Raw genomic sequence first — 13,343 nt, forward strand, 5'->3', positions numbered from 1 at the left:
TATTGATCAGACACCCTCCGATAATAAGCCAGATACATTTTGTAACAGTTTGCCCGTGCGCAATACGTTTATTGTCAGACAGCATCATAGGTATGTGTGAACAACATATTGTAGTTATGTGATATGCCCAAGATCATTACAGACTAGTACAGAAAAAACTATTGTATTAAAAAGGTTGTCAATGTTTACTCGTCCATACTGGGCGGGATTTATCGTTATTGAAGGTTCCGCCCGTAGACCAGTTGACCTTGCTTACTCATTCCAGTATCACAACAGCAATGCATCTCATCGATGTTTAATGTACCTTGGGAAAATGGAGAGAAATTAGACAGACTTAGCCATAGCACGTGACAGTACTACTACTACAAAACTTCGAACATCTATTCGGTTTTATAAAATGCGTTGTTTAACGAATCTTCCTAAATACATGATACTCTACCCATTTCTCTGCGTTTGTAGGTGATTTTATGGCAGGTCCTTGATGGTGTGGAGGGATCGCTTAGGTTAAATATAAATATATATATAAATATAAACTTAATTAATTTAACAATTATGAAACAAGTTATTTCAGCTTATATTAATCACTCTTGTTAACCGGGATGGTAGCGTTCGGGGACTTATTGTGGAAGGAAACCGGAGTACCCGGATAAAACCCACGTGGTCGGGCAGGTGACCCCGTACCTTTTAAGATCCGATCGGGGAATCGAACCCCGGTCGCCTTGGTGAAAGGCAAGTGCGCTATACACTGCACTACCCGACGACCCATCGCTTCAGTTCCTGAGTAACTGTTTCGATAGTTTTTTTTTCTCTCATTTCTTTCCATTTCCATTTGTGTTGCCATGGTTTCTGTTTTGGTCTTATCGTTGAACTCCGGCTCGATATTTTTGAGACCTTATATTAGGTTTTCTTAGTTTTAAACAATAAGGACAATTACGGCACCAGTGGTGCAATAGAAGAACACTAACAGCAAGTCGTCTGCCAATTACTTCTTCAATTTGTAGAACAATATAGTTTAAGTTTGAAATAGTTATTTTCAAAATAGCGGCCATGGCAGCCAAATTTGATTTCTGATCGAATCGCAAAATAACAACACTTTGTCAAGACCACGAGTCGATCATTCCTACCAAGTTTCAGTTCAATCGGCCCAGTAGAACTTGACTTTAAGTTTGAAATATTAATTCAAAATGGCTGCCGTGACGGCCATATTGGATTTCTAATCGACCCGAAAAATAACAATACTTTGTCCGGACCATGAGTCGATCATTCCTACTTAGTTTCAGTTAAATCGGCCTTGCAGAACTGGACTTTAAGTTTGAATTTTGTTGTTTCTTCAAAATGGCGGCCGTGGCGGCCATATTATATTTCTGATCGACCCGGGAAAAAACAACACTGTGTCAGAACCCTGAGTTGATCATTCCTACCAAGTTTCAGTTCAATCGGCCCAGCAGAACTTGACTTTAAGTTTGAAATAGTTTTTTTTACAAAATGGCGGCCATGGCGGACCTTATTAGATTTCTGATCGACGAGAAAAACAAAAACACTTGGTCAGGAAGATGTCAGTAACATTCCCATGAAGTATCAATGAAATTCCTTCGCCAGTATATCAGCTTGAGTAGATAAGCAATTCCTACTTCAGGATTCTGATCATGTGATCGGTCGTCATATCACCTATCAAAAACTGGAAATGACGTAGGCTACCAACGACACTAAACGATGGAATAAGCAGGATAGCAATCAAGCACGTCAAATTGCATTAAATTGCCATCAGAATTTTGACATAAAAATGTAACGATAATAGTCATGAAACCAAGTTGATCGAATCTAAGGCCACAGCCTTTCTGGACTACATATCCTTGTTATTTGCTTAAGCAACATTAAATGCACACTGAAAAATGTACAACAAATCTTTACTTCATACGCAAATAAAATGACTGCAGCTTATCTCATAACATACAATTGTATGTATTACACCACGTGTTTTGTAGCCCGATAAGGAAAGCACTTCTGTTTATTAATTATCTAAAGGTGCAATCCGAAAGAACATCGTGGTTATAGAAATGTAAAGTACCAAGAATCTTAAGATTTTCGACGAACATCCTACATTATTTAATGTCAGAAGTCAAATACCAGTTTGAATACCACGTTTACCAGATAACATGAATAACGATAAAATGTACAGTGTACGTCTTCGCTATCGAAATTAAGCGTATAATGTATCCTTTTTAACAATTCCCAATACCAGTTTGCAGTTATTATATGGATTTGAAGTTGTAGAGATGATTTATTTTTTCTTTTCTGTAATGAATTTTATTTACATATAAAAAATGAAAAAAGGAATTTTGTTTTGCTGAATTATCCTAGATCTCGATTTACATTGTCCCGCCATCTGTTACAAGGGTTTACATGCGAGATAATCCTTCTCCTTTACAAAGGTCAAGCTGGCCTGCGATATTCTTAAAGTGTATATTATCATTGATTTTTAACTGTTTAACAAGTTCCCTTGTAACAAATTGTTAGGGAAAGTAACACGTAGCACATTTCCTTAAACCGTCATCTTAACCTTTCTCTTTGATATTTGGAAAATCATTTAAGTGTTCCTTTTATAATGAGAACCAGTTTGAAGAATAGATTAGCAGATTAAAAACAATGTTCCTTTAGAACGAAGTGCCCAACTGCCCAATCGGTCATTCTCACGATTAAACATTACTATTGCTACTTGATTTTTTAACGCAGTGTTCTTTTTTTGCAGTATTTTGCGATTGCCATCAGCAACGCCAACAAATATTTATTTTCAGTTTTAAACCTAAACATATATATGTTAGGTTGTTAGGTGTTTTCTTGGTAGATGTGATTAAATATCATTAAAATATAGTTAATAATTAATAATAAAATATATATACGTACGCGTGCAAATCTACATACCAATGTTGAAATAACTTTGCAAATTATTTAACATGACAAAGTTCACTTCTCTGTAATACCGAGTATGTTCTGAACGTTTTGTGGTGAGTGATCGCAATGATCATACTAAGTCCTGAGTTATTGATTTTTAATGTTATTCCACTAGTCAATCTTGGCCACCGCTGCGTGGTTTGGTTTGGTATAGTATTGTTTAACGTCCAATCAACAGCTCTGGTCATTTAAGGACGTACCTCCCATGTGTGCAAGATGCATGCATGTAGTGTATGCGTGTGTGTTCTGGGAAGCTGCAAAATCGACGACATTTCGACCCTGCAGATGTTCAAATCGGGACTGTAGCGGTACATTTTGTTCTAATCAAAAAAGTGCATGCAAAGAAGGTTTTCTTATCGAGCGAATCTGGTCTGTTCTCTCAGCGATCCGGTAATATAATAGTGTTTTCAGGTAAAGATTTAGTTGTAGAACGCTTTGTGTGCAGATAAAACCATATACATAACATGCAGATATGTGGATTCAAGAAAAACAGATTTTCATTTTGTCCCTTATTAGACTACTCTAAAAATGAATGCAATTCAGCATACTCTAGTGTGTTCCTTTGCCCTGTGTAGTCTTCTACATAATTCATCTGTTTAAAAAAAATACATTCCATTTGGTAGTACATGTAGGTGTCTGTCGATACTTCGAACTCTTCATGTAGGCGTCCTATAGTTTTGCATTATAGATAATTTGCAGATAGTATTAAGAGCGCCAGTTATAACATGTCCAGCAGGAAAATATTGTATAGGAATGTGGAGCAATAATATGAATAATTTGTCCATATTCCAACTTTTAAGCTTCTACTGCCGGTCCCCACGACAGCCAGGCCACAATTATATAACATTGAGTTCCCTTAATTATTACATATACCAAAAGTTGGGTAGCAGATGATAGGCAAACCATCTCATCGGAAAAAGTCTCAACCGTTTTTCTTATCTGTTATTATGTTGAAAGAAAAGAGGGGTGGGGGCAGATATTGTTACACACTTTTAATATAGCAGTGAAATCATTAGCACTCGTCCACATTTTATAAGAATACTTACCAAACGTAGGACACCAGAAAGAGCACATCCTGAGAATGAGACTCGTTTTGGTACAATATATTATATTTGAAGAAAAATAACAACAAAACTTGTTCAACGAATTTTTCATTTATTAATGATGAGTAAAATATTGTCACAACAAAAGCTTATAGTTTCAATTATCAAATATGATGTTAGTTGTATATAACATAGATCAAAGGTTCATTAACCTTTATTGATATATAACAAGAAAACTTGGTACAAATTGTAGGCATATGGTAGACACTATCAGACGTTCATTGACGTCCTTCACGTGGTAAATAGTGACATCATTTGAAACTAAACTGGCTCTAGTAAAACAAGATGCAAGAGGTTGGATATTGTTAACCTTTAAAAATGTGAAAAGCATATAACTGACTGAAAAGCACATGAATCTAACCATTTTGGAGTGATAATCGGGGATAAAGACATAATCCCTATAAAGAAGAAGGTGAATTGGAAACATATATGGTTTCCGATGATCAAGCTTTGTTCCTAGTCCTCAGAACAAATCAGGGAAAGGTGTTTGCATCCTTGTTCATGCTGATTATTTATCAGAAAACAATGAAACTGCTGTTTAAAAAAGCGCTACATATTGAGGAGCTGGAGCCATTTTATACAATATATTTAATATGAAAACCATGTTTTGAATTTATCAATTAAACAAAAATAGAAAATGTCTTACACAAGCAAATTCATTTTTAGAAAATCGTTAAAAACGGCAAACCAAGATTTTCACAGTGCAAAGCATTTTAAACACAAAAGTCAAAATTGAAGTAGAAAAGTTACTAGATTCTATAGTGAAAACTAAACATCTCATTTCAGTCATGACTTTGAGTAACAAACAAATTATTACAAAAAGTGCAAAACTAAATTTTTGAAAGACGAAAATTATATTGCTGTATTCACAAACAAACCATAAATGAAATACATTTTAGCGTAACCTAACATGCTAGGTAAAAAACTTTAAAAGTGTTCCAGGTACCACCAGCAACGAGAAGAACTCTGTTAAGTAACAAAAATGTTGGGGCAGAAGCCCCATGTCGATTGTTTGTTGAGCTTAGAGCGAACTAGACAGGGTAAAGTTGGACAGTTAATTTTTATTTCTATCTTTACTTTCCTTCCTAGAAAATTGGTTTGTTTGTTTGTTAACGTCCTTGTAACAGCCAGGGTCATAAAACTAAAAGAAGACAGGAGCGATAGAAAACGAAAAAAGAGTCCAGGTGTTGCAATGGGCGGCAACAAATTGTTGTATATAATGTACATTTGTTAATATGCTTGACCATATGGGAGCCGAGTCTCTGACTCAATATGTAATCAAGTTTAAATAAAGACTATTATTATTATTATTATTACTATTTTTGCTCTCTTCCATGTCTCCTTCGTAGAAGACATGGAAGAAAACCCCCGATTCTGCACGGGACCCACAATAAGTCGCCTTCTACGATACACATGCAGTGGGATACAGCAGGTATATGCTTTACTTCTTCAATGTTTCCTTAATAGAAGGAAGGGAAGATACCACCCTTCCATTCTGCAAGGGCGTCAACATTAGTCGCCTCTTTCGATCGTGCAATGAGATACATCAGGCAGTTTCTTTCCCCGAAGCTGCACAGGTTTCCATAAAACAAGTTACAAAGTATTTCGGTATTTCGAATAACGGCTAACTGTCCAATCTTTATTTTGTTGCGAAACTTATATTTTACCTGATGTACAACAAACTTCAAAAAGGGGAGAATATGGCTTATTGGACCTCTTAGATACCATACTTTAATTACAAACACAACATGACAGTTAACACAATAATTATCAGTGTTCTTTAGCTATAATTATTTGGGAAAAAAATATTCGTTTTATGTTCAATAAACATGTCAATTAAACGCCAAAATAATGGTATCCGCAGCATTTGCGTCAATGTACAAGAAAACCCGCTTCTATATATGGATTAAAAATAACCTTCGTAGACAAACAACTCCATATATGTCACCGGCTCAACAAACAAAAACGGAAGAATTATTCAAATATGCTTGTTGTCTAGCTAAATGTCATTGGTTGACAGGTCGATTGACTGGATTTGAACAATCATTCCACTTTCAGGTCTTTATCTTTCCTTCGAACACATGACTTTTAAATGCAGTAACTAGTCTTAATGCGTTAAAACCAGGTTTCGTATATTAGTAAAAACGTGAGCTTATACAAAGAACATAATGATCAATAAGATATTTGTCAATATTCTTGGAAATTATTATGATACTATTTCCATTATTCGAACATATAACATTCTAAGGCAATACATTATTCAAATTCAAATCAAAATCACATTTCAAATCAAGATATACTTTGCAACAACATACAAGACACCTAAATTTAACCGAGAGGATGAAATTTAACTAATAAAGATGTTATGTTGCCATCGGTAAAACCACAGAAGCGTACAAATGTGATAAGTATCAAACAAATGGCTTATATCATAAGTCAAATAATCAATTGATTAATGAGATCAAGGTGGAAAAACACCTATTGATACAGATATAACGATGTGAATTTACTTATAAACAATTACTTTAACGTTCATGCGATAGGTATCGGGGATCTTTAGAATAATAATGTTTTCATACATTACATATCCAAAATATGAACTTAATAGGTAGATAATAAGGTCGGGAGGAGGTTATATCAACATCAATATATTGTACGCAATATTTGCAACACCATAAAGTGTATCCCATTTATATATCTCAATATAATTATAAGCCAGGATATCAAATATAGCACTCAGTCCACCTAACAAACAACATCCAGCATCACACTCGGTAGTGAAATATGTGTATCTATTTAAAAATAGGTTCGATGCTTCAGAAAATAAAGTTATAATTCTTTCTGCACTATGGGAGATACAGGTTTTTTTAAGACTCATTGTCTGAACTTAAGGCCAACCTAGTAAAATTCATAGATTTTTCAGACATATGTACGCACACGAGGAACTTTGACAGGACAAATTCAGGTAGAAAAAGAAGCATAACTCGAGAACGCGATTGTTGTAACGATCTTCGCCCATGATTCAGCCCTTTACATAGATACCACAACCATTTAATCATATCAATATTTGCTTGTTACAAGCCTCAGATCATTATATGGTATTTCCGAACCAAATACCTTATATAAGTAACTAGGAAGTATAGGATACGTTTTTGCACATCTACACGGGTGCCGTTTATTAAGGAACTCATTTTAGATTATACAATGAACAATTCCTCACACCTCTCCAAATTCTCTCATGACACTGTGCAATAAAGGTGGACTTATGTTTGAACCCTGGGTACCAGAACTATCTGATGCATATCACGACCAAAACAATATTTAACTCAACTTTTTAGTTCTGTAGTTTTGATAATAGTATAAATGAATCATGTGAAGAAAAACATCAATAAAAATACCAACAATGAAATAAACACTCGTGCGATCTCGACTGACGAACCTGTCTGAAGCTGTATTTGACGTAGTTTCACAAAATGGCGGCTCTCATTCACACTCGCAACGTCCACGCTCTTTGCCAAAACATTACCTTTCTCGTTCTCTCCAACTTTTCGACATCACTGAATTATTCAAATTTGAATAATAACCGTATTTAACATAAGAAACACTAGAACAAGAGTTAGTACAGTTTGAATGGACACTGTGTCTGAAAATATGTGCTTGATAAATGAAGAAACTTTCAACCTTTTTTAAAACCACATTTACATTAGGGTGTACAAGTATTCTTGTATTCTTGTATTATTTAATGCAATACTGATACTATGTTTGTTTACGATGTATTTGTTAAATGGAGATGTAACATTTCAAAAAAGGAGATATTAAAGATAAAAATTCAATATTTAAACATAATTTAAGTTAAATATGTGATAATTAAAAACTATATTCATACTAAAATGTATTCAATGCTATAGAATATACTTCATTTCACCACTTGTTGTTTAAGTAGTTTTTACAATCGTACTGCAAATCCTAAAGTAAACCAATAGACTGCATCAATCAATGTTCGTGTATAACGGACATGCCCCCGCGATGTGACGTCATTAATTAACGCCGTCACTAATCATGATGATAAAACATATTGTTATGTTTTAAATGTTTTTTTCATGATTATTACAATACAAACTATGACCTAAGGTTAGTACATACTGACAAAAAAACTGTTTTATGTCCAGGGACTATTAAACAGCTTTTAGATGAGGTTCAAAGGCATTATTAAAACCCACCTGATAACAGGTTCATGTCATTTTCCTATAATGTAGTGGGCCTATGGATAACATCTTAAAGCATTTTAATCCCAAACTACTGGAAAACAAAGCTGCAGCACAATCCACATTTTTACAAGTTGTCTGACTATGCCAAATGTATATAAGCGCTGTATAGGAATATCAACAACACATACAGCTGTCATTCTATTAATAAAAGATACATATTACATCAATAACAATAACAGGAAGGGAACAATAATCAATACAAACAAATATGTGCTTGCGTCATCACTTGAGCCCACACTTTGGTTTTATACTGTAAATCAGTTTGATCAACGATCCATTTGTTTCTTTGTTTTTGTCTGTTTCAAATTAATATGATATTTTTGTTCACAAAGTTTAAATGGCTTTGAAAAATGGATAAGAATGTGTCGACACTGTTACGAATTCGTTTGCTATATTCAACATTGTTTTATAAATAAACAACTTTCATAGTATATAATAAATTCCTACGGGTCTTTATATATACACATTCCCTTATTAGACTTTCAATTGCTCAGCAAAGTCACACACATATGACAGAGTCCCATCAAGTTCAAATTCATCATCATCATCACCAATATAATTTCATAGAATCACATTCGAGTTATGATAGCAAACAAAAACAAAACACAAAGTTTCCGATATCAACACCGCTCTTTCACACTGCCGATATTACACTTTACTTGAATAGTCCTACCCAGGATCAATATCAAAATGAAAGATGAATACTATGCTAAAAGCAGTTACTGTAAAGATAAAAATAATCACACATTTAGCTCAATTTCTAATATATAAGGAAGTACCCAAGAGGAAAACAACTATGAAGTGGAATTCTTCCTTATCATGTATGCTATCTATGTGGCAATACTCTATGGTACGTTTCACTCATGGAAATGTAGCTAGGGTGATATTTGGACCAAGTGCTTGCAACACTGCCTCGATTGGCGTCACAACTCCTGCTCTGTACTGGTAATCACAAACATTGGCGCTGCCGATTGCCATTCCGATACAGTGTAAAACCCCATTAATGTCCTTACAAAACACTCCAGAACCTGAGTCCCCTTTTTCAAGAAAGTTTGCACTCGGATGAATTCCTATAACCTGATATTGATCTTTCATTTCTACATCACCCACCCCGTTCGGCAAACCTAGTACAGTCGATAATGGCCTGACGTTAACACCAAACACACTTAAAGCTCCCCTGGTCACGTCGGTTTTACTTCCAAATTTTACCACATTTTGTGTAGAACCTAGGCCGTTGACATCTTCGACTGTTAGCATAGCTCCATTGTTGTACTCGGGCAGTTCGTCAAAGCCTAGAAGAGATAAAATACTAGTATTATACTTGTCAGAAACTTATATACAAATATACTCGAGCCCCATTTAGCCCCTGGTCCCAAGGATGCTTCATATCATATTTAGTTAAAATCCGATCAGTCGTTCAGGAGATAAAGGCTTTTAAAGGGAAAAGTTGACGCCGGACGACGGACGACGGACGCCGCGGTATTGCATAAGCTCACTTGACCTTCGGCCAGGTGAGCTAACAATGCTACAAATATAAAATGAATGGATTGCCTTATCTCAACAATAAACTGGCCATTGCCTTTTAAGATTGATACAAATATGTGAACGTAACCAACGCTGTCTGCTCGGTCATGAAATATGTGATCGTAAGATAAAACATTTTGATAAATTCTGTTTGTATATATTGTATTTTACTTTTTTATGTTCTATATTTTGTCCATTTTCTTTCTATTTTTTGTGTGTGGGGTGGATACAACAGTTTAACATATTCTTAGATAATCAAATAATCAATTGTATAATACTGTACAAAAACAAACGGATTGTAACATATATACCTGCATTTATGTAGCTACTGTGCAGTTCATTGGAGAATTGACCAGCGTCAGGTACCCTGGCAATATCTGTCAACCTGACAACTGCAGCATCAACGCTCGGTGTACGGGTAGGATCAAAAATGGCTCTCTCTACAACTCCACAGGCAACGCCACCTTGAAATTGAGTTGCATCGGTTGATGGCTGTACGACTTCAACTGAATGTGCGAGACTAGGTGTGAAATTCAAAGTATATGTTGGTGAAGGGATGTCAAACAGAACGTGTGCACAGGTGAGAAAACCAAGACTGCCATTGTACCTAACATAGGGGCCAAGAGTACCACCAAGGTTTGGAAGAAGATTTCCCTGTGGGTTGTATTGGGGTGTCAACCGTCCAATATTACAACCCATCTTGAGAGTTGGATGCGGCCACGTACTTGGCTGTGTTATGTATTTACTTTGTTCGAAGAAACCTTCGCGGACATCAACATCTATATAGTCATCCTTGTCTATATATAATCGCCTTGGAAACCTTTCTTCGCCAAGTGGGATGACGCCCTTGGTACTGCAGTATAGGACAACACAGTGTCTCTTCTCAATATCTGATCCATTCCTTCGATATTTTATGTGACTGCCAGTGATAATATTCAGGTTGCTATGTTTCTTCCAAAGAACCTGACGATGAATTGTTATGGCCTTTTTTGTTTTGTCAATAACTTTGTCACATGATTTTGTTTCGATATCGGGTTCGAAAAATGCTGCTTTTTTGATGACGTATGGATTACGGAGCTTCACCGATGCTAGTCCGTTAAAGTTGTATTCCGATGCCTGAACCACAGCTGGTGAATACACAACGAACACCCGTAAGCGAATATTGTCGCCGTCGTGTTGGTGACCTGGAACAACTGCCGGCTGCAGATCACAGTGTTTTTGTGTCAGCCTTTTTGCGAGCTCCAACATAAACACTTGTTCCATTTTGTTACTGAGTTGTATGTTTTGAAAACAACATCTGATATTGTCTTCTCCAGCACATTGTACCAACGATTCTGCTACTTCGGTTCTATCAAAAAACGTTGCTATGTATAATGCCGTTGCTTTCTCGACAGGTATTACCTCAGGTGAATCCCCGAATCTGTTTCCGAAAAATGTATATTGTTCATCCCACTTAATTCCGTTCCAATTTTGCATAAGCTCTACCATTTTGGCAGTTCCATACACAGCCACTGAATGTAGAAGACTGGCACAAGAATCCTCGTTTAGATATGTTGTAGCAAAAGTATTTTCCAACATAATGAATTCGTCAATGTTACGTTCCTTTACAACTTTCATGAACCACTTTGCTAAAAAACGATATACATATGCGTTAATTGCAATTAAAGAATTAAACAAAATGAAGGGATATGTATTCGATGATTTTGGAAGTATATTGTTATATAGCAAACACTAGTCGTAAATTTACCTATGAATATCAACGTGAAGAGAACTAATTATTAAGACGTATTTTTTTCTAAAATGAAAGACAGAGACAGCTAGATAATAAACTGTCAACATGGAATTCCTGCTTAAACTGGGATCATAATATCACTTCAACAACTGATTCTAGGTTCGGTTTGATATCTGATGGCAAGCTTACGTAATCAAAACTCAATGATATTCCAGCATAGTTTGTCTGAACAAATGAAAACCAAGTAAAGGCATACACAAATAGAATCGATTCAATACAAACGAACTCGGCAACAAGTTCATTATATAAACACGTTTATATATTTTAACGGCACTTTAATCTCAAATTCTCTTTGATAAAAGCCAACTTCTTGATCTGTTGGAAATACAGAACAAGTTTAAAATAAGACAATCGAGTTATTTAATTTCCTACCGTCTTTATCAGCAGGTAATATGTTGGATGTCATAGGCGAGTGTAACCCTTTATCTGAATCAACTTCAGGATTATCCAACAGTCCTTTAGACGTATGATTCGTTTGAATCCTCTGAAAGTATAATGCACATATTCATTCATTAGTACACCGTTACAGTGATAACTTAAAATACAGTGAGGATTACTATTATTATTATTATTATTATACGATGAATACTTTTCATCAGTATAATGTGACCGGGCGGAACGCTGTTCTGGGTGCTTTTGGCATGTTAGTCGGCATCAGATCCGCGATATCATAAGGAGGCAAATACACCATCATACCCTGTCTCCGGCACACATACACACATGCATGCATACATAACACACATGGACACACGACCTTCAATGACATCAGCTGTTGATAGGACGTTAAACAATATAAACCAAACCATCACACAGTCTTTCCACTCCTTGGGGGACATATAGGTTCTGAACTGATCCAAACTTCCTAAAACTTCACGGAAGACTGATGCAACACAACTTGAAGATGTAGGACATATATTCCTTTTAGCAGTACATCCAATATCAAGGTGAAACAATGGGTCAAATAAATCTAATTTGAGTTGTTCATTTTAAAGATTATACTGTCGAATTGGATCATTCTATCATTGAAGGAAACATAACCTTTCATTTAAGGAAACATAACCTGTCATTGAAGGAAACATAACCTGTCATTAAAGGAAACATAACCTTTCATTTAAGGAAACATAACATGTCATTGATGAAACAGAACATGTCATGGCATTGAAGGAAACATAACATGTTATTAAAGGAGATATTACCTGTTTTTGGAGGAAACGTAACAAGTCATTAAACGAGACAAAACCAGTCATTAAAGGAGACAAAACAAGTCATTGAAGGAGACAAAACCAGTCATTGAATGAGACAAAACCAGTCTTTTAAGGAAACATAATCATTCGTTGAAGAAAACATAACCATTCCTTGAAAGTGACATAACATGCCATTGAAGGTGACACAACCAGCCATTGAAGGAGACACAACCAGCCATTGAAGGAGACATAACAAGTCATTGAAGGATACATAACCAGTCTATAAAGGAGACATAAACGGTTAATAAATGAGACAAAACCAGTCATTGAAGGAGACAAAACCAGTCATTGAAGGAGACAAAAACAGTCATTGAAGGAGACATATCAAGTCATTGAAGGAGAAAAAAACAGTCATTGAAGGAGACAAAACCAGTCATTGAAGGAGACAAAAACAGTCATTGAAGGAGACAAAAAACAGTCATTGAAGGAAACATAACCAGTCATTGAAGGAGACAAAACC

General features: G+C 35.5%; 1 protein-coding gene across 1 annotated transcript; it reads right to left on the reverse strand.

Moving 5' to 3' along the window:
• Window positions 1–4,098: 4,098 nt before the first annotated feature.
• Window positions 4,099–12,302, reverse strand: LOC110454473. The gene is made up of 3 exons (XM_021503977.1): window positions 12,012–12,302; window positions 10,159–11,475; window positions 4,099–9,615 (listed from the first exon to the last, which is right to left on the reverse strand). The coding sequence occupies exons 1-3, from the start codon at window positions 12,043–12,045 to the stop codon at window positions 9,185–9,187; spliced, it is 1,782 nt and encodes a 593-aa protein (XP_021359652.1). The 5' UTR covers window positions 12,046–12,302; the 3' UTR covers window positions 4,099–9,184.
• Between the last annotated feature and the right edge of the window lie 1,041 nt (window positions 12,303–13,343).

Source organism: Mizuhopecten yessoensis, unplaced genomic scaffold (assembly GCF_002113885.1).
Source record: "Mizuhopecten yessoensis strain PY_sf001 unplaced genomic scaffold, ASM211388v2 scaffold7899, whole genome shotgun sequence".
NCBI lineage: Eukaryota > Metazoa > Mollusca > Bivalvia > Pectinida > Pectinidae > Mizuhopecten > Mizuhopecten yessoensis.